Here is a 22752-nt window from a genome sequence, read left to right as displayed (position 1 = left end):
AGTAATTTAACTTATGCTTAACAAAGCCAAGTCTGGATTTATTATCTTTCCTACACCATCTTTCAAATATATAATGACAAATCAATTGTCTTGTAACCTTTACAAAAGCCCATGTTCTGTCAGCAGCTACCAAAAGCCAGAAATGTAGCTGTTTTTATTCAAAGACATCTAATTCTTTAACTAAAGAAAAATTCATCCTTACACACATCAAGGTACTGAGATTTCAGCATTACAAATACATCTGCAAGAGGCTCAGTGCATATGGTTGTGCAGTACAACCACAAGCCCTTGAGACATATACTTAGAATCACAGAATGGTAAAAGTTGGGAAACATCTTTAGGACCATCAAGTCCAACCATTAATCCAGCACCACCATGTCCACCACTAAACCATGTCCTCTGCAAAGGGTGGTGACTCCACCACTTCCACAGGCAGCCAGGGTGCTCCCCCAGGTTCCCTGCACGGTGGTGTGATGCTCTCCCCTCTCATGCTAAGGGATAAAACAGCCTCTGCTCCCTTCCATTTTTTTGGGAGCTGCATTTGCAAAGACTGGAATAGCTATCAAAGGGCTCAATTATTAGAGCAAATGAAGCAAATGATTTGCCTAGTAAACTTGGAGACATTTTAGCATGAGCTCTCATTTGATGAAAGATGAAATCATGGAAAACAACAAGGAAAGGAGAAAAGAGGAAGGAGGAAGGAGAAAGGAGGAAGGAGGAAGGAGGAAGGAGAAAGGTGTTGTAGTATGGAGTGTTGTTTCATTTCACTAAGAAGGAAACTGCACAAACACAGCTATACCACAACTAGAGACAATTATGATCCCAAACCAAGAACCGTATGGCAAACTTCATGGGGACATCCAAAGTAAGAGCTTTGTAAAAAAAAAATCTTATTTTTTAAATTGAAGCCCCATCAAGAGATCAGTGCCCATCTACAATTTAAGCTATGCATATGCTCTCCTACAAACTCTTCTCTCCAACACACGTGGTTAAGCTTAACACTGGCTTTTTAATGAGACATAAACCAGTAATTGCAGGCAGGAGAAGTCTTTGAAAAGTCACTCTTTACCGAAAGGAGGTAGTCCGTAGGTCTGGGTGGTCTGGGGGTAGATGGTGTAGGGCTGGGACTGCTGTAGTGCTTGGTACTGAGGCTGACCGGGGTAAGGGCTCATTGTTTCCGATACTGGTACAGAAAGGATATGTGCATATGGCCTTGGTGAAAAGAGAGAACAAAAGTCAGAAAGAACTGTTTACATTATGCATCTTTCAGCCTTATTAACACATTAAAAAATTGCTCCAGACAGGAGAAACTACTCAGACTGACATGTCCTCTTAGTGCAATAAACTCCCTTGTTCTTCCCAAGGCAGGCTCTTGAGTTTATAGATGCTGCCAGCTTCCTGTGGTGACAGCAGGGAAACTCCCTCCTCCACAGTGCCAGAGCCCCAGTGCTCATCCAGGTCTGGGAGGGCAGGGTGAGCTGGGAGGGACACACTCCCCATTCCAACAGGCATGAGTAGTCAGTCTCACTAATCATGCCTTACCACACCAGACCCTGCAGCTACTGTAATCTAGCAGTACCTGTAAAAAACAGTGGGACACACACAGAAACTACACAAAAACAAGCAGCAGGGGTTAAAGCCTATCCTGCTCCAACAGGAAGAACTACAAAGATCCATAAACACAGTGAATGATGAGAAAATCTTACATTCCCCTTACATTTATTTATGTTCAACTTGTTTATTTGACAAATATTATGTGCATTATTCACCAAGACTATCATGTTAATTACTTGATGGGCTTAATTTATCTTTGTGAACATAGAACAACAGTTACTAAAGCCAAAGGGTGAATTTTTTAAGTTCAGTGTCCTCAGCAATGAGTATCTGCTGCCAGTAGTGGGATTTACTGCACTAGAGAAATGCATAAAGATACAAAAAGATTACTTCAGAGAGAAGTACGAGTTACAGAACTCAGTAACAATTTCTTGACTTACTTTGCAGAATACATTTGTGAGGTATAATCATTTGATGACCTTGGGATATAATCAGTGCATGTCATAACTGAAAAAAAAATAGTTTGTGTAATTACAGAGGTGCTTTCAAAACCCAACAAATAAAGACAAATGTCAATACTAATGGTACATTTTAGTCAACACACAGTACTTACAAAGAGTTTTAGTGCCTGAATATGTGTTTTAAAGCAAATTCTCAAAAACACACTGTTAAACCGGCAGAAAAATGTTTTGCCAGCTCACAGCAGGTAGATCAGTCAGTCACACTATTCATCTCTGTGAAACACTGCTCTTTATCAGCTGGTACCATAATTTTTTGCAACTGTCATAAAAAAACTTTGATTTCAGTCCTCCCCAAAACCCTGCATATTTGCAAAAGGGGCTTCATCTGCACCAAGTGTAACTTTTCTGTGTCCTGGAGCAGAGACCAAATGTCTGGTTTTTGCCAAGCTTTCCTGTTCCCCTACATACTCTATCCATGCATGGCTCCAGCAAACAGTCTTTTCTGCAAAAAGGAACAGCTCCAGCTCAATGAACTTAATCACACACATCCAGTGAAGTACAGCTGCAGTGCACGAGGCTCAGAGATCCCTCTAAAGTAATCTGGTAGTTACATTTAACCAGATGTTTCCATTTTTCTGCTTCAATAAATCCACAGCAATTGCACTCTGAAGCTGACAAGACAGAGTGGCTCAGCTGGCAACCCAGGGAGGAAATGTTTCAAATGTTCTCAGTCAGCACAGCCTATGGCTCTGGAACACCTTGCGGGAGAGAGCTCTGTTATAGCACTCCAGGATGGGCTGGAGATGGGGGCTTGGGCTCCTATGGCTTAACCCAAGAGCCATTAAACACCCCTCGGATTCACATCAGCTGATTAAATACTCAGCTGTCCATCAGACTAGGAAAGCAACAATGGGCAGGAGCCCAGCACAGAATTTGGCCCATGCAGCCTGTCTGGCACACGCCACCAGCACAGGACAGCTGGGAGCTACAGCTGCTGTGACTGGCTGTGCCCAGCACGTGGCTGGGCTTTATCAGCTCAGATCTGCAAGCACCATTCCCAAACCCACAGCAAACACAGCTGCACTGCTGTGCATCCAGCTGATTCCCCTCTGAAAGAAAAGCACACAGGGCTTGCCCAGGAGGTAATCCAGGCTAACAGTGTATCCCTTGTGCAGGCCATGGGGCCCTGCTCCCCAAAAACTACCACTACACTACCAGAGACCACATTTTCCCTCTCCCTTTGGAGTGACTCAATTAACAGCCCTCAAAACAGCCCAGGGTCATGGATAACAGCATACTCTGCCTTGGGATTTGATCCAAATGCCAATAATGTGCTCAAAAAAGTTGGGCTTTCCATATTGGACCTGCATTATTGCTCTTGTATGACCACATAGTAAATTCCCCTGAGTTACACTGAGGAAAGCAAGACAGTGTCACAGGCAACTCTAACCCCAATGTGCATTCTGCCACCTCAATAACCTTCTCTTTGTGTAATCTGAACCCAAGCAGCTGAGAAGTACAAACCATCAACCACATGTGCTGAACCTACCATATGATCTACGAATCACCATCCCCTGCTCCTCAGTGTTTGCCTTTACTCACAGTGTGCACAAGGATACAACAGGAAACACAAACTGGGAACTTTTGGACCCAAAGGCTTTCCTCTAACACTTGTCAGTTCCCACATGTTTAGGATTTGTAGGGGTTGTTTTAAGAATGTCAATATTCATCTGAATAGTTATGTAGTAATGATATTTCTAGACTTCTTATTTATAAAATTGCATACAAAGAATTAGGCAATGGTGTAAAAAAGAAAAAATCCCACAATAATGCAGTTTCTAGGATTTGTAAATAGTTTATCCAGTTAGGCAGCAGGTTTTGCAGGATGACATTTCTCATAACTCCTGCAACACCACAGTACATGGATTAAAATAGCAATGATTAAATCAATTACAATGGAGAGTTACACCTTACACATTTTCAGCTGAGCTGACTTACACTTCAAAATATGTATTGGCAGTCAAAGGTATTCCACACAGCAATCTGACTTTCCTAGTAACTTCCAGCCCTCTTTTTCCAAGAGAAAGGATATACTCCACTTTTCACTTAGTATGCAATCTTTGTATTCCCTGCCTGTTTCTTCTCTGTTTATTTCCTAAGAGCTTTCTGCAGACATTCAATACAACTCAGAGTCTAAGATGAAGCATATGGCATATTGCTACAAAGGACCCAACCAGATGATGATTTATAAAACATGTTTACTACAGGCATTACAATTGATATTGTCTCAACCCTCAAAAAGAATCATGTCTAAGGCAGATAAGACACAGCAGTACTCAGAAGCACCCAACAGCCAGCTGAGGGGCAGTTACACAAAAATATTTGTTAGAAACAGATATTTCCTTACCATCAGGCATTAACACTCTGTAAACACTACAGCAAACGTTCACTTTACAACTAGATAGTGAGAGCAGGCTAAGGATTACAAGGAGGAGAAAAAGCTCGTGGTTGATGAAGCATGGTACCAGGGAAAGACATGAGGAAAGACAATGGGAGAACTCCACAGATACTCACTCTCACTGGACATGGGAAGGTTTGAACCAAGGTTTGAAGATTCAGTTTTCTGCTCGCTGACTTCTGTGCTGCTCACATGACTGCCAGGACAACAAAGGTTTAGGATTAGCATTATGAACTCTTAAATTAACATCCTTGGGCATCATAACCCCCTTTCTGACCAAAGCTAACTAGCTCTTCACAAAACCTAGCCCTGTGCTCCTTGCTATTTCATGAAGAAATTCTGAGAGAGATCTGCAACTGGAATTAGACATCAAACTATAAGGGGTTTGAGTGGCCACGGCTTGGTAGAGGGGGGACTGCAGGGGTGGCTTCTGTGAGAAACACCTCTTGGCATCTCCATCCCATTCCCCCAAGCTGCAGCAGCCAAGGAGCTGCTGCCACCAGTGATGTGTGACCCTGCTGTCACAGGCTCCCCTGCCCATGGGCATTGCCTCACTGCTGGATTTGTCCCTAAAGACCAGTGTTGAAACACCCTTGAACTGGGGGTCACTTCTGTACTTAAATATTTGCAGGTTACTGGATTATTTTGGATTTGTCCCACATTGTTTCAGTTCCACGTGGATGTTGCTTTGCTCATATATAGAGTAGGAAGTACATGTAATTTCTGAAAGAAAGTCTTTTTTCCTTGATTATTGCCTTCCAGGCTTTAGTTTTATTATTGCTAGTTCTGCAACACAGCTTTTCATGAGGTTTTGAGCCATCTGTGTGCTGTTCTGACATTCTGAAACTGCAGTTTCTCAAGGTGAAGGAGCCAAAGGAACTGTTTATTGCTGCTGAGCAGGGACTTCCCCCCCTTGTAGCTCAGATGTGCACCAAGCATGGTGCTCTATGCCTCCCTCCATGACCCAACTCCATTCAGCATCCCAACAAAAAACAACTGCACAGTTCTGTGTTGGATGAGTAAATTAAACTCTCAGGAAGAGCCTAAAGGTGCCTGAGCTGAACTACAAAGGGAGCAGGAGGCTGTATGAGAAATAAACCCAAATCTTGCAACACCTTCCCCCACCCATCCCTGCTTTCTGGGCTCAACTAAACTGATTTTTTCTCCCTCCTCGACCTCCTGCAGTGCATGGGAAAGGGAGAAATAGGTCCAATAAATTCTTTTAAACTAATTCATTGGTCAAACTTAAAATCATCTAGAGCTTTATCAAAACAGAGCTAGAATATTTAAACAGAATATTTAATCAAGTTAGAAATGCAATTTTATCCCTCCTCTCTCTTCTGTTTTTAAATACTGGATGTCTACAATTTTAAAATATAAGGATATTTACACTCAAATCTTGAGCTCCCTGCGCCCGTAGGGAAGGCGTGGTTGTGCAGAAGCAGGGTGATACACAGGGAGAAGGAAGAGCCCCCCAGCATGTTCAGACCTGCCCATGCTGCCCTCTCTACCCAAGAGAGGGAAAAAACCCTCCCTAGGATGTGATTTCTCTGACCTCAGATGGGCCAGAAAGGGAGCTTATGTGATTAGATCAAAATTCTAATTTTGAGAATATACCACGTCCACTCCTGCAGAAATGGTGTTTCCTCCTTGCTCTTACTGGAAAGGCAGAGACTCCAAAAAGAAATCTTTCCTCATGGTATTTGCTGCTACTCAGAGAAGCAGAATAAATCTTAATAGAGCTATTCTCATTGTAAGTAGTAATAATAAGAGTTAATTCCTAAACACAATACCCATCAAGAAGTGTCTACTGAGGCCAAAAATAGTATCACCCAACAGCTTTAAATAGGAGAGGCTACAACTCAAGAGTTTCATTTCTCAAAGCAGTTATCCACAGAGTTTCACTAAGAATAGTAGTACAGATATTATTAAAATATCCTGAGTCTCACCAAATTAAATGCATGTTATTTCAGTCTCATTCTGTGAAAGATGGGTGTGATGATGCCATTAAGGCTCTTTGTGGCCACTTTTATAAAAGCTTTATACCATAGGGCTAGTTAATTATTTTTTATTGGGAACTTAATCAAAATTATACCAAATCCGTATGCAACGATATATTCCATAGCTCTGTAAAAATAAATCAAAAGGTGAATTTCTAAAATGAAAGCTTTTTAACTGTAAAACACCATAAAGAATCGTTCCACACTAAAATAAAATTTTAAATCCTGTACCTCAGGCTCTGTTCTCTGGATTCCTGCATCTTGGCTTTTTTCACCTGCAAAGACAAAAATGTTCAGAGCTACAACTAACACAAGCTGCAGGGTTCACAGTGGTGGCAAAATACACAGCCTTGCCCTGCACTCCAGAACTCACCCGAGTAACCATGGACTCTTCATCTCAAAACAAGCCTTTTCCTCATTGGAAAACAGGGGCTAACACTGGATCTTGTACAGCAGAATTGTCATGTTAGTTACATTAGGAACAGGTGCTGAGATAGACAGCCACAAAAATGGCTGGTAAGGACGATTTTGTGGAAATTTAAATAAAACAGTCATAAATTTTAAGATAATCTTATTCTGCACAGATTCAGCACTACAGCCACAAACTTTGTTCTTTTCCTCCTCACTCATTCATTATGATCCATCTAGTCTCATCTTCTGTCGCAGAATGACTGACTGGTATCACGTACTTAAATTACCAAGAAAATCTTTAGCTGAATATTACAGCAGAATCTGCTTAAAGGACACACCACTGAAAATTAGCTGTACCATATCTGTCATGCTCTAAAGAATAAAGACAGTTATTTCATTATATTAGGATGTATTTAGAGAGATTTCCTTTTTTAGTACAGGCAATTTTAAAACTCCTCAAATAGCTCTAGTACAAACTTTATGGTTTTGCTGCTTAGTTTCACATTTTGTGGATATTACTCAGGCCCATCATCTGCAGCTTGTGGCAAGCCAGGTTCTAAATAATTTTACATTTCCATTTAATTTGACTTTGTTCCTAAGTCATAAAATTGCATAAATGACATTACAATGTATTTTCTAACTAGTTTAACTGAAGAATATTAAATTCTCACATTAAAAAGGCATCAAAATCTTTTCAATTACAACACACCCAAAGTGCCCTCAAGCACATTATTCTGTTTCTGTGTGCATGTGACAAGGTCTCCAAGATTACAAGGATCACTCCCATTGTAACTTGGCAATTTCTTGTTGAGTTTGTGCCAGGTTTATTTTGGGAACAGAAAATTAATACAAACATTTCTGCTTAGTTCCTATGCTATTATGTTTTAGATACACAATTTAATTAATCTCATACTGTATTGCTAATTCTCTACCCAACACTTCCGTGCTGCGTTAATATCAGTCATTGATAATGCAAACACTATTGCAAATACTTGACATACATGTAGCAACTTTAAGCTTCAGACATGCTTCCCTACCCCAAGGTACTGTTATATCAGTCATTTAAAAATGCCTTCCACTTGTGGAAACAATGAATCACAGGATCTTTTCAAGATCCTTAAGCATAAGAAGAATTAAAGACTATACACTGTAATATCCAGCATGCTGAATTTGTCCCTAAAACCGTGAATTTTATTTTCTCTACAACAGGCTTGAGGTAAGTATGGTTTTCTGAGCATAGTAAATAATCATTTTGCACAGAAACATCATAACGTACATATAACTATTCCTTTATTACTATTGCCTGTACAATTATAGTAAATTAAATGTACAGCACATTTTACAAACAACAAAAAGCTTTTTGTCTTCTGGATAAATACACTAAGTACAAGCCTTCTTTTCCAATATTAGTTAAAATAACTGTATACCAAAATTGTAAGATCACTAATTTGTTTTAGATTTTCATTTTCAGCCTTTTTACATGTACTTACTGGTTGCTCGGGTAAGTCTTGTGGCTCTTCCATGGGTATTACTATTTTAATGCTTAAATGATTCAAATTGTGTGTTCCTCAGCAGTCTTCAAGCCCTGTTAAGAAAAGGTGTTCATGGCTTTATGTACTTTTTGTGGGCTTATCATGTAGGCTATCAGAGAATATCAATTGTTACATACTCGTCCCATAAAACTCGTGCGGCCACCTCCCAAATAAAATACAAAACTCGTATATGGAAAGATTTCATAAACAAGGGATTTAGCTTTAAGCTTTGAAGATACAGATGTTTCATGCACATGGTACATTTCTACATCATTTACTCGGGCCACGCTGACTGCAGAAGCTAACACACTAATCAGACACGTGCACCATGATTTTAAAGACACTTTAAATGATAAAGTCTGGTCTACTAGGTCAGTAAACAGCATGATTCAATCTAACCTGTTTTAATTTAGAACGTTTATATAACAATAAAAAAAAAAAATCAGGACAAGACTGTATACCCAAATGCATTTACACACAGTGCTGTTCCCCACCAAATTCACAAAGCAAGTTCATTATTTCAACTGCACCTTTCAAAAAGAGAAGTTTGATGAAATTTTATAAAAGAATGTTTATTTTGCAAGCATTTAGCAGAGAGATCTTATATACTACATCAAAAAGCTGCTGCCTTCCAGTGGCTTAAAATAATGAAAAAGAAATTTTGCATCATATTTTCACAACCTGATTAACTTTTGCAATTTGCTGCGCTAAATAGAAAGGCCTGTGTCCTCCTTTCTTCCCCCTCTGCCCACCTGATGTGCACAAGCAGTATGACCTGTGTTTTTGTTCTTTCTGCATCTCATTTTGGAGCCACTTTGTTAAAACCAACCCCAGCCTCTTTGGAGCAGCTTTTCCTGAGCTGCCTCCTCTGCCACACACCCACACAGCACAACTTCAGGGATTGCAGAAATTAGAAGAAATGCTGAAAAATGCTTAGTGGATTGAAGAAGTTAAATCCAGCAACTTTCTGTGCTGAGGTACAACCTATTCCTGCCTCAACAGCCACAAAAGTCTAGCTCGAAGTCTCTGTAGAAATGTGAAAAGGCTATTTTACACACCACTCCTTCCTCTAGGACCTTCTGTTTACCCACCCTGTCCAGAGTATTCAGGCACCATCCAACCATGGGATTATCCCCACACAAAGTGACTGAACCAGTTTACAGAAAGAACTTTCTAGCCTCCTGAAAAGCATGTCTCTGTCCCCTGCCTGGCTCCTGCCAGACCTACTGACCCGGGCAGCACGTGCAGCCCGCCCGCAGCCTGCTCCCACGTGCCAGCCACAGGGATGCTATGCAGCCTGGCATAATTTCATATTAACCACGAAAACACAAAAGGTTTCTCCTTCATTTGAGGGCAGATCTTAAGTGCCAGGGTGTATTGTATGTGCCAGGATAACATTTCATGGAGGGTTTGAGGATTTTGCACCCCTAATCAAAGCTACTTACCATTATTGCCTGAACTCTAAGTCAACTGAAGTTACAATTAGTTTTTCCATAATTCAGGTTCTTTGGAAACGACCCTTTTCACAACAAACAAGTCTACAATACAAAGCACTACTGTCACCTTTGCAGCTGTTCTTCCACCAGCTTCAATCAGTTTTATTTTAAATATAAATCTTATTTATTTTTTGTAGAAATAACAGAAAAATTAGGACTGAAGAGAAACTCTGACACTCAGAGATTATACAAAGGAGTACAAAATACAATGGCCAAGAGCAAGAAGATTTGGAATTCATACCAAGAGGTCCTGTCCCTTGTCCTTCCCTTGTTATTTAACACTGTTTTGCTGTGTAATTTCATAGAAGAATCCCAAACTGAACTCTTCAGTATGGAAAAATATTTTACGTTCCACTGATCCATACAGCAGTAACTTTCCATGCTATGCTTTGCTTAAAAGCTGTGAGTAGTTCTTTAATTCTTGTTTTCAGAAGGATTTAAATAACTACAAAGACAAAAAGATTCTCAGAGTCCCACTGGAATATCTTACATGCATGAAGAAAACACTCTTTCCAAATAAGCTGGGCACTCTGTAGCACCTGGAAGCAGATGACTGAACCAAAGCAAACTAACACAAAGTGCCTGTTTTAATGGCAGGCAGAACTTGACTTCTGGTGGTTTCATGCCTTCTCCCAGGGAAGTGAGAATTCCAAGTGAAAACTTGGCCTAGGGTGGCTTCCTGCCTTCCCTGTACCTCCAGAAACAGCAGCAGGGGCAGAGGACATCTCACACTCGAGGTGTGCTGTGGTTCCACAGATCAAGCAGCTGGGTGAAATGGAGGCACTGAGCTCCTCGTCTGGGAGCAAGGGGTAGGGCATCCTCCCCCAGCCAAAGCCAGCAGCAGCAGCTTCCAGTGGTGTGGGAAAAGGGAGAGCTCCTGCCTCTCCCAACCTCCCGCACCCCACTCCTGCCTGCCTGACACTCCCTCCTTCCTGGCCACCACAGGCTTGTGAGGTTGAACAGCAGTCTGGATGTAGGATGTGCCAAGGGAAAAGAAAGAGAAAGAAAAGAAAAACCAGAGATACACAAGCACAGTCTTTCTGCTATGATGTCAGGAAGATCAGCTCTGGCCCTGCACAGCCCTGTTCCAGGGGAGCCAGCAGGATGAGGGTCAGGAAAAACACACAAGCAGAGCAGCGGGATGTCCCTTTTCAGCCACAGCCATGGTAAATGAAACCATAATTTTATCATCTACTTGATGTTCCACTTTGATAAAGCAGAGACATGACAGTGATTAACATACAATAGCCTTTTCATCTGTATCACCCACCCAGTCACCAGGTTCTCACGCAGAGCAGGCACATGTCTTCTTGTGGCTGGGAACAGAAAGTCCTTGGATCATGGCATGGCAGGAACCTCTCCCAGCCTCTCTCCTCCTGCACTGAGAGTCTGAGTGAAGCTGCTGTCAGCTCCAAGGCTGAAGCCACCAGCAGGATCCAGGGAGCAGCTGCTCCTGCCCCACTCATATCCCTACCAGCCCTCTCCACCACAGCTAAGCCCCAGCTGCCCTCCAGCCAGCCCCTGGTGGGTACATGCCCCATGGCCCCGAGCCCCTCCAGGTGCTGTTGGACACCACCTCACCCAGTGTGAGAGGTCTGAACCCAGAGCTTGGCCTTCCCAAAAATCAAACCCAGCATCTTGCACTTGCTCAGCCTGAGCTGCCTCAGAGGAACACACTCAGCCAGCAGCTCGCTAGCAACAAGGATGATATTTCAAAACTGAAAATACACAACGCTGATTTTTTGTTGGGTTTTTTTGGGGGATTTTTTTGGTTGTTGGTTGTTTTGGCTTTTTTTGCACATCAAATCTCAAAATTAGATTCTAACTTGTATAAAACTCAAGTTAACTGCACTTCAGGTAAGCTTTATTACCTTTTATACATTACTCCAGAACATTTTTAAACCCGAAGTGAATACAACAGTAGAGGTATCAAAGATTCAGGAGATGAGAATGCTTCTGTGGGCCACTGGGTTTGTGAATGAGAAAAGCAGTATAAAATGGAAGCAAGTGTGCAAGAAGCCATTAAATGAGCTGCTGCAATGAAAGAAACAATCAGAAAAAGGAGTCCATTGTTCTGCTTCTGGAAACCAGCAAAGTACCACACTTCTTTCCTTTATGGGACGATTTTTGTTAATTACCTGATGAAAAATATTCCGTAATATGTGAATTAAATACCAGGTGTTATTTGATGTAGACTTGTTTTGAATAACCATCCTGTTTCATTCCAACTTGCATGGAACACCAACAATGCAAAATATTAAGAACTGGGTTTGTGTATCATTTTATTTCGTTTGCTCATATAAGGAGCCACATTATCTAAACTTCAAACCAGGAGGCATCAGAGCAGAGGTATGGACTGCAGAATCACTCTCAGCAGCTGCCTTCTGCTCTGCACATCTTGATGCTAATAATTCACCATTAAAAGTTCTGGCAAGTGATCTCCAGTTTCTTAAACTAAATCCTGTTTTAAAAATCCTAAAATACAAAGCCCAGCTTGGTCAGACTTTCTTAAACTAGATACTCTGGATAGAATTTCTGAAAGCTGCCTGCTATGAGCAGCACCTGGATAGAGTGCTATTTACTTTCAGATTGTGCTTTTCAAGTCCATCTGCCTTGGCTTTGAATATAAAGTTTCATGCAAGAAACAGTTCTCCCAAGCTGCAAATAATTAAAGTCTGGATACTGTGATAAAACCAACATGCAGTAATTATACTAATTAGAAAAAAAGGCTAATTGACTATGGTATTATATTACTTTAAAATAGTCAGTATTTCCCTAAGAACAAAGTTTTGATTGGGGTAATGAAATTACATCTATTAAACAGAGTTGGAATAAAATCATAGGATCATTTACTTTGGAAAAGACCTCCAAGATCATTAGGTCCAACAAACAGCCAGCACTGCCAAGGCCACCACTAACCCATGTCCCAAGTGCCTTGTCTTTTAAATCCCTCAAGGGATGGTGACTCCACCTCTGCCCTGGGCAGCCTGTGCCAGGGCTGGACAGCCCTTTCAGGGAAGAAATTTTCCCAATATCCAATCTAAACCTTTCCTGGCACAGCTTGAGGCCATTTTCTCTTGTCCTGTCCCTTGTCCTCTGGAAGCAGAACCTGAGCCCATCTGGCTCCATCCTCCGGTCAGGGAGTTGTGGAGAGCAAGAAGATCCTCCCAAGTCTCCTCTTCTCCAGGCTGAGCCACACCAGCTTCTCCAACTGCTCCTCATCAGACTTGTGCTTTAGCCCCTTCCCCAGCTCTGTTCCCTTCCCTGGACATGCTCCAGCCCTTCAATATCTGTATTGTAGTGAGGGGCCCAAAACTGAACCCAGGAGGGGGACAATCACTTCCCTATTCCTGCTTGACACACCATTTTTCACACAGGCCAGGATGCCCTTGGCATTTTTGGCCACCTACACACATGCTGGTTCACGTTCAGCAGCTGTCAACCAGCACCCCCAGGTCCTTTCCTGATGGGTTCCCTTCCAGCCACTTTCCTCCCAGCCTGGAGTGTTCCATGGGATTGTTGTGCTTAGGATGCACTCCATTCCCTTGCCCAGAACATTCATAAAGGTATTAAGCAGGACTGGTCCCAGTCCTGAACCCTGGGGAACTCCACCAGTGCCCAGCCCCACAGGGATGTAGTTCCATTCCCCTTCACTCTCTGGGCCCAGCCATACAGAAGTTTTAAACCCAGCAGAGAGTACACCTGCCCAAGCCCTGAGCAGCCAGCTTCTCCAGGAGAAATGGAGTCAAAGGGTTTACTGAGGTTCAGGCAGACACATCCACAGCCCTTTCCTTATCCACGATGCAAGCCACCTTGTAGAAGGAGATCAGGCTGGTCAGGCAGGATCTGCCCCTCCTAAACACATGCTGGCTAGGACTGACCCGGATTGTCCTGTATGTGCTACATGATGGCATGGGACATGGTCTGCTCTACAGCTTTCCTCTCCACTGAGGGGAGGCTGTAGCCCCCAGATCCATTTTCTGACCCTCCTAGATGGGCATTACATTTACAAGCATCCAGTCAAGTGGGAAATGATGGAAAGTTGCTCAGTGAGCACATCTGCCAGCTCCTTCAGTGCCCTTGACTGGATCCTATTTGGCCCCAGAGATTTGTCTAAGTGGTGCAGTGTGTATTTATAGAAACATTTTTTATTGTCTTTTACAGCAGTGGCCGTAACGTTTTGTACAAGTGTTTTGTACAAGTCACCTATGCAGTTATTCTCACTCCTTAGTTATTCAAGGACCACCACCTTACAATGAACAGCAACAAGAATACATGAATTAGGCAGCAGAATAGCATAGTGTTCCCATATTTTCTGGTGGGGTATCTCATGACAAAGTGCCCCATGCTGCTGTATTACATACACACAGCATCAGAGCATGCAGCCAAAACAATCCAAGACATCACTCAAGTGGAGCAGAACTTTTCCTCACAATGTTTTCATTCCATGCCACTCACCACATGACAGCTTCTGATAGAGGAGCAGAACTTGGCACAGTGCAGCATGGCAGATCTACCCCTCTTTCTTCTTCCAGATTGAATTAAAACACCCAAATAAAAACAAAAGCAGAAGAGACACATATTGACATTACTGTGCACTGCACAATGCAGCAGAGCTCACGTCAAACATGATACTCCACTATTGGCTTTTCTCATCCTCCACACACACCCACACACCCCTAGGTACAACACATACAGGTAGGTATCTGCAAAATACTGTGACAACAAGACAAATAAACCGTTGGGGTGAGTGCTGCTGGATGATTCCCTGCTCTCTCTCCATGCTTTTTCTTGCCTTCTTTATCAGCCAGGAAATTTCAGAATTAAACATTGTAAAATAACAAGGAATGCATTTTGTATGCCCCATTTCTGAAGGTCATGACAAGCCTGCAAATGCTGTCCTGGAGGACCAAAAAATCATGGTTTGATTAAAATTTCATAACCTTAAAATGGAAAAAAAATTGTGCTGTGAGAAATAAAATAAGAAATAAACACAGTGAGAAAATAACTGAAATCAAACACGGAAATACAAATCTAGTTTTCTCCTAAGCAATGCCTGTTCCACTGACAGGAAGTTCCCCAATTTTCAGATCCTTGAAGGGCTATCAATGTTCTGAGTGTCTGCAGCTCATTCTGCCTGACCGATGACACATGTTTGTTTTCCCAGCTCTTACGCAATGCTTTTTCAATTTGATTTTGAAACACAGCAGGGAAAATTTTAATGGGGAAAAGAACTGTTTTCACAAAAGGAAGATTTGGAAAGAACAACTTCATCCTCAAGAAAAACAACTCCCACTGAGCCCAGAAATCATGTGGCAAGTCCTGCTAGACAGAGCCAACATGCATCACTCACAGGGCAGGAGAACACAGAACTGCTGCTACCTTTCAGTGACAAAACCAAAGCACAGTGATTTACAGAAATATCAGCCAAGTAGAAGAACTGATTCCCTCTTCTCTTCCTGAGGATACAACTTGCAGTGAGACCAAACAGATTTTCCCCTGAAGACCACACAGAGTGTGGTACCTGAAATCTCACAGCCCATATACATTTTTGTGTTTCTGGAAATAATTAAACAGGTCACAAACTTCTAGAGCTGCAGCCCGAGACAGAAAAAAAATGCTATTTTGACAAGGCTCACCTCCAGACTGGGATGACCCCGGGAGGTGGTAAAGTCCCTCCTCCAACCCGTGCCTTCAAAGAAAGACTCAGTAGTCTTCAGTCGTCCGGTCTCAAGGTAGTTTATTGCACGTTATCTCAAAGCACACACACTCGCTGACACTCTCTCAGACTCCTCCTCACTCCATGTCTGACCCTCTCTCTTTCTGCCCGCCCCAGGAGCTGATGCCATCTTTTATATCATACATTATGTATTAAATGTTTATAGTTTTTCCCCAATGCCTATCACCTATATTGAACAGTGACTTTCTACTCTAAACCAATCTGTGAGTGACAACATCACCAAGAACATGGGGGTTAGGAAGGAGAAAGAAGGAGGACAGGGCACGCCCAAATCCCTCCATCTTAGAACTTCTGACCCCCGTGTACAAAACTCAGACCCCTCTGTACAAGGCCTAAAACCCCCCTGTACAGCACTCAAAAATCCTTCCTTTCACTTTGTGACTACTTCTATTACAATATCTAAACTTTTGTGATTTCTTGTTCTTCCTGCAAGGTTGGTAAATTGTTCCATGGGTCAAATTCAAAACCACAGGGGTTTCCGGCTGCCTGCCAGGGTCTCAGAGGCTGAGTGAACATCCAAGAGTGTCTGAGGGACACCTTGGGTTCCGATACTGTTTGACTTCCATGGTTTTAAAAACAAACTTCCCAACACCAGGACACACTGCCTTTAATTCCTAAAAGCCACTTCAGACATATCCTAATAGATTAGGACATTTCCTGAACAAAACACCGAACATTTTAAACTTCTCTCAGACAGCAAATCTGCATCACATTAACCACAAAAAGGAATTTATTGGCATTATGCAGTTCTAAATTCCATTTTCAATAAAATATTTTACTCATACATATCAAAAAGTCACATAGGTATCACCAGAGGCTAGCTATGTGACTTTTTGATATGTATGCACCTATACTTCTATTAGACAAACTCTTTCAGTACTCAACTGTACTCAGTTCAAGGTCCCAGGAGAAGTGAAGATGACAAGGAACAAAATAAACAGCTTACAGTTTGTTCAGAAGGCTGATCTGATCTGTACAATGCTATGGAGGGCCTGAAAAGGCAATGTTTGATCATCAAGGACAGCTTCCCCAAGCACAAGAGCCCAGTCCAGCCCAAAAGGCAAGAAAATGAGCAAATGCAGGGGGAGGACAGTTTGGCTGGACAGACAACTTCTGACCAAGCTCAAAAAGGAAGAATCTGGGAGGTCAAGCAAAGACCAGGTACCTATGAGGACTTCACCAAAACTGCTGAAAGTGGCTTCTAGGAGGAAATGAACAAGATCATGAAGATATCTTCATTGCTATAAATATATTCTCTTCAGACCTTGGCACTGAGAATCAATCCCTAACTGGATAACAAACAAATCCGAGTAAAACCAGTGCTGTATGTCCTGGAGTGCCTGATGACCACAGAAAATCTCAAGCACGAGATGAATGCAGGCAGATGAAGGACCTGGTCACTGCTTTACTAACAGATCTGTAATTAGTTGACCTGTGGCCAGTGATAAGATTGTGCACTTTCATTTCAGCTGACAGCAGCTGAGAGGTGTCACATCATGCAAACTCCTGCACTGGTAATCAAAGCATGCTTAACCTGACACTCTGCTAAGTTACAACCAGTTTTATTTGACAGCTGGGACAGGTGAGGAGCAGAGCACAACTCACTTCCACAGCTCTTGGGGCCTGGCAGCTCTGTCACCTGTGACCACGGGCCTGTTCCCAGGGGGCTCTGGAAGAGTGAGGAACAGGACTGAAGTGTGGGCAGAACCAGAGGTTGACACACACCTTCGGGCTGAACGACAGCCCAGGGAAGTCGTGTCTTCTTGCTTACCATATGTAGCAGGTAACCTTTGTGAAAAAAGAGCCCACAGCACCTTCTGCTGCCTTTTAGCTCTAAAATCTGTCAGTATCAAGACCTTACCCAAAGGGCTGTCATCTCTGATTTAGGTCTAGTCTGCCAAAAACTAGTCCACTTTTTACTTCCCTCACTGGAAAAAGAAACTGCATGACAATACTGGACTCTGCCAGCAGTTCAGTGAAAACTACACTTTCAGTAAAGACCTGTTATATTTGGGTTTTTTACAACTGCAGCCACAAAAAATAATTTTATTCGTGAGAGAGAGATGACAACTTGGTGCTGTTTTTTTATTCAGCATAAAGTTAAATTCTTTAGGTGCTGGACAGCTATCATAAAGACCTATAATCCACAGAATTACTGTAACTACTTTTGCTATCTTGTAAAATGCCACCCACAGTGATACCATTGACTCATGGGGACTTTCTGGCTTTCCTCAGGTCAGCCAAAAATGAGTATTTTGTAACTTCCCTTATTTTTTAAACCAGAAGAATTAATTTTTGCTCCTATCCAGAAACATCAACATAGCAGGACACTTGGCATGTGAGCTAACTACTGGATAGAAGGCGGGGGGGCGGGGAGGAGTAGAATAAGAAGAATTAAATCTCATGTTTCTTTGTAGTTCTTCAGAATACCAGCCAAGCTAAGAAGAATAGAAGTGTCCCTGTTAACTCTGAATCACATCTTCTAGAAAGGCCAGCTCCCCTTCCCATACCCCAAAAGTTCTGAATGGGCAGGAAATGGAGATTTAAAGTACACAGAATAATCAAGGCAACAGCTTCTGAAATTTCAGGAGCTGCTATAAAGGCAGGGAACAAAGCACCAGATATATCCTGCAAACAGGACCTGACTTGTATGTGAAATTTCAAAGTCCTGAACCAACAGTGTTGTTTTCTGTGACAATATTTTCCCCAACAGGCAGATAACAACTATGCCTTTACCAAAAGAGCAGCATGAGGAAATCTGAAGTACAGAAACCCAGTATCACTGTTTTTCTACCCAAAACACCTCCATGTGGTTTTGAAAACAGCTGCTACATTCTTTTCTGTTCTGAATAATTAATAATCACCTTGTCATGAATATTCATTTTTCTACCCTGATCATCTTAAGTCTGTAATATTTAAGGAAGGATTTCTTAAAGCTCTCTCAGAAAGAACAAGACAAAAAAATGTCACAGAAAAGACACTAGTATGAGACTGACTTGTAAAATCCCAAAAATGGAATGACACACACTAGTGCATTCTGTATAGAAATAGGAACCATCACCCAAGGTTTAAAGCTGCCACACACTTTATGTGACATTCCAGCTGGTGACTCTCAGGGGAACAGCACTGTCAGTATTCAAACACAACCAACAAGCATTTCAAGACACAGCAGGGAGCTCCTGGGATGCAAGAATGGTGTTCTGGTCAAGTCTTAACTCAGGAGAGACCCATCTGCTGCAGAACTGAACTGTTCCATCACCTCTGAAATTAGGCTAGACATACCCTTAACCCCAAATAAAAGTCTATTTAAGAGATGGAAAAAGTCCCCATGACAATATTGTAATATTTTTCTAAATACAAGTTTTGTTTTCTAGTTAGCTTGTTCAGTTATAGGACTGATGGGTGACAACCTGGAAAAGACAGGGCAGTGACTGGTGTGAATCACAGTGACACCATACCCTGAAGAAGCTGCTGTGCCCTGCTGTGTCACAGCACTCCCCTAAACTTCACATTGGGTATCAGGAGGAGATCCCAGCCCTTGCAACATCACCTTCACTGAGGCTCTGGAGGCAGCTGCAAGAAGAAAGAAAGGATTTGAAGTTACTCCCTCAGGTACTGGAGTGCCTCCAGTCCTGTCATCTGCACAAACTATCCCAGATTCACTGCTAGAGAGGGGGCACCAGAGAATACTGCTGAAGAGATGCTGGCTTGCAGCCCTTTAACCAAGTAAAGGAAAAAAAAAATTCTAGACAAATCAGGATGAAATAAAGAAAATAAATTAAGGGTACGACAAAGCAAGAAAAAGCTGAAAAATACCATCCTCAATGTATAACCAACCAGTAAGTGATGCTGGTCATGGTATAGGGGCAAAAACCACCCCAAGTTCCTGTAAGAAGATCTTGTCTGGAGATGGGTGGTCTGTAGACACTGCTTGGTGCAAGAACGTACATAAAATACCAGTTGTTAAGTCCTGACACAATTCCATTTCAGGCTCAAAAGTTTCCACACTTCTCCATCCTGGCAGCTCCTCTTCCAATTCCAGGGTTTTGCAGACCCAGTAAAAGTTTTATCAACCATCCGTTTTCTAAGAGCAGATTTCAGGGGAAAAGAGCAGACTTGCCAAGAGGGGAAAAAAATAACCCTGCTTCTGCTAACTGAGAGTACAGGCATGGAGCTACTCACATCCCAATGACATATTATCTGCTTTATGCCTTGAGTACTTTGTGTATAGCATGGCTTGCACACAGGCACACACTACTTGCCTGACTTTTAGTTCAATTAAAATACTTCAGTATATTTTACCTAGTTTTATGTTTAGCCAACTATAACCACCTTTTGGTACACAGAAGTTAGGAAATGGTACATTAATCTTCTGTAGAGGGGCTCCAACTCATTCATACAGCACATGGAAATCCATTTATAGTGTCTCCTGAACATATTCAACTCAAAATTCATTCAATATCTGGAGATTTCCATGGAAAAGTTTTGAGAAGTTACAAATACTTCCAAAGTCACCAATTACTTGGGAAATCCTACAGCTACTGCATACATCCGTGACAGTTCTTCAAACAAATTATTTGAAAAGCAACAATTTTTCAATCAGATGTGCTGCACAACCCAACAATACACAGTTCCCCAAGTGCCACAACTGCTGCTGAGGGAAGAGCTGAGAGGGAGACAAAAGCTGCAGGCAAACACTGCAGGAATTGCAGTGTTGGAAACTTCAGGACCTCAAGCTCAGCACCGTTTCAAACAGAGCAGGGAGAACGTACCAGCAAATCACTGCTTGTGTGGCAAAAGCTGGATGGCAGAACTCCACAGGTAAGAGGGATCGCACCACGAGGTGACAAGGAAAATCCCTCAAACACAGTAGGTTCAGCCCAACAAGCCTGTAGGTTTGCAGGCTGAGAAAACCACTATGTTCATGCATTTTTAAAAGTAACTTATTATGAAACCACTGAGGAACATGAATTGTGATTTTGAACTAAACATACCTTATTCAGCTTCCAGAGTTTAAGATAATCCACAACAGATAAAACAGAAGGAAACCAAACAAGTGGCAGATAATCATGATTATCGTTATTTTAATCAGAATGTTGACTGCCAGTTACCAGTTGGAGGTTACTGCACTACAGATTAAGTGTATCACAGAAGCAGAGCCTGCTCCATTCTGAAAGCAAACTCCACCATGCCTCTTTGTTCGATGCTCCATCAGAAGGGCTACAGCTATGTGTATGCTCTAGTCTGGAAACCAATCAGGCACACCATGCAGCACAGCAACCAAACTAACAAGGCATTCTGTGCTGGACCTGGCTGTACCTAAAGCTCCAGCAACTCTGCACAGCATTCCCAGAACCAGGAACATCCAGCAGAGCCGATCTGGATCCAACCTCGCTTGTGAGGCCCAAGTCCAGCCCAAACATCCTATTAAGAGTGCACAAGCTCCATCACAAGCAGCTAAACCCACCCAAGAGCGATGCAGGTGTGCTGAACCGTGCCCTCCCGCGGCCACCTACCGAGCCCCGGGCTGGTCGCGGGGTCGGCTCTGGACGCCTCTGGCCGCTCCTCAGTGCCTGGGCGAGCCCAGGGAGCCGGGCAGTGCCCCCCTGCCTTTCTCCCAGCTCTTCCGCGCACCGGCAGCGGCGGAGACGCCGGGACGGCCGGGCACGCCCCGCCGGGCTGGGGGGCGGCCGGACAGGGTCCAGCCCCGCGCCACCGGCGCTGCCGCGGCCCCTCGGGCCCGCGCTCCGGCGGAGGCAGGGGCAGGAGCACACGCTGAGCACACGCGTCGGCCTCGCCGCCCGCGGCCTCGCAGCCCCGGCCCGCCGGTGGCAGCCCGATCCTGTGAACAGCACCGGGGGCTGCGGGGCTGCTCCGTGCGCAGGCCCCGAGCAGGTTCTTACCGAGAGGCGGCTCCGGAGCCGGGCCCGGGGCCCGCAGCGGACATGGCAGCGGCGCCCGCGCTCCCCGCCCGCCGCCGGAACAGAGCGCGGCGCCGGCAGTGGCGTCACTGCCCGCCCGGCCGGGCGGGGCCGCGCCGCTGAGGGGCCCGGGCCGCGCCGCTGCCCGGGGGAGCCGCTGCGGCGGTCGCGGGGTCGCGTTCACTCACTGTCCCAACGGTATTTAAATAGAGGAGGGCCCGGCCGGGTGCACCAAAGCCGCTCCATCACCGCCCTAAGCTGGGCGGGGGAGAGCAAACACAACGAGAGGCTGGTGGGGCGAGAGCAGGGCAGGAGAGATGGCTCACCCAGCACCACTACGGCAGACATGGCCCGGCTGGGGGAACCCGTTTAATTTATTGCGAGAGAAAGCAGAGTAGGGTAACGAGAAATAAACCCACATCTTAATCCCCCACCGCTCCGGGCTTGTCGGACTCGGCTGTATTGGCGATTCTCTCCCTCCTCCCCCCAGCACTGGGGAACGGGGGATCACACTGCTCAGAGTTTTCCCCGCTCCAGCGTGGGGTATTTCCCACGGCGTCAGTCTTCCCGGAACAGGCAGCTGCCGTTCGGGTCCCCCATGGGGTCACAAGTCCTGCCAGCAAAGCTCCTCCAGCGTGGGCTTCTCTCTGCACGGGTCCACAGGTCCTGGCGGGACCCTGCTCCAGCACGGGCTCCCCACGCGGTCACAGCTTCGGCCCTGCTCCGGCCTGGGCTCCTCCGGGGGCTGCAGGGGCATCTCTGCACCCCCTGCCCACCATGGGCTGCAGAGGAATCTCAGCCCCAGCACCCCGAGCAGGTCCTGCCCTCCTTCCCCACCGACACTGGGCTCTGCAGGGCTGTTTCTCACGTATTCTCAATTCTCTTTTTCTTTGGCTGCGCATTGCTCCTATGCAATAACTGTTTTTCCTTTTTTATTATGTTATCCCAGAGGTGCTGCCACCATCACCGATGAGCTCGGGTCTGCCCTGGAGCCGAATGGTTTTGGCTTCATTGGATACGGGGAAAGCTCCTGACATCTTGCCACAGAAACCACCCCTGCAGTCCGCCGCACTCCCCCTCCTCCACTAGCACAGCCTGGTCCTGCAAACCCAATGCGTTAAAATGGTTTGTCACATCGCAGCCACACAATTGATCTGTATAAATTTCCCATATGCAGGC

General features: G+C 44.1%; 1 protein-coding gene across 3 annotated transcripts in view; it reads right to left on the bottom strand.

The window, feature by feature from the left end:
* The window catches only part of EYA3 (EYA transcriptional coactivator and phosphatase 3), a 41380-nt gene extending 19728 nt beyond the window's left edge, over positions 1 to 21652 (bottom strand). For 2 of the 3 annotated variants that reach the window (XM_053964526.1, XM_053964528.1), the window contains exons 1-6: positions 21556 to 21652; positions 8375 to 8469; positions 6705 to 6748; positions 4590 to 4669; positions 1995 to 2061; positions 1070 to 1212 (exon numbers count right to left, since the gene is read on the bottom strand). In XM_053964526.1, coding sequence (XP_053820501.1) covers positions 1070 to 1212; positions 1995 to 2061; positions 4590 to 4669; positions 6705 to 6748; positions 8375 to 8407 — 367 coding nt within the window. In that variant the 5' untranslated portion in view covers positions 8408 to 8469; positions 21556 to 21652. Of the gene's footprint in view, positions 1 to 1069; positions 1213 to 1994; positions 2062 to 4589; positions 4670 to 6704; positions 6749 to 8374; positions 8470 to 19110; positions 19226 to 21555 lie in introns of all 3 variants that reach the window. The other variant, XM_053964527.1, reaches the window with a different exon arrangement.
* Between the last annotated feature and the right edge of the window lie 1100 nt (positions 21653 to 22752).

The sequence above is a fragment of the Vidua chalybeata genome, chromosome 25, assembly GCF_026979565.1.
Source record: "Vidua chalybeata isolate OUT-0048 chromosome 25, bVidCha1 merged haplotype, whole genome shotgun sequence".
Taxonomy (NCBI): Eukaryota; Metazoa; Chordata; class Aves; order Passeriformes; family Viduidae; genus Vidua; species Vidua chalybeata.
The sequence above is the reverse complement of the archived record's forward strand: the minus strand, read 5'-3'. Positions and strand labels throughout refer to the sequence as shown.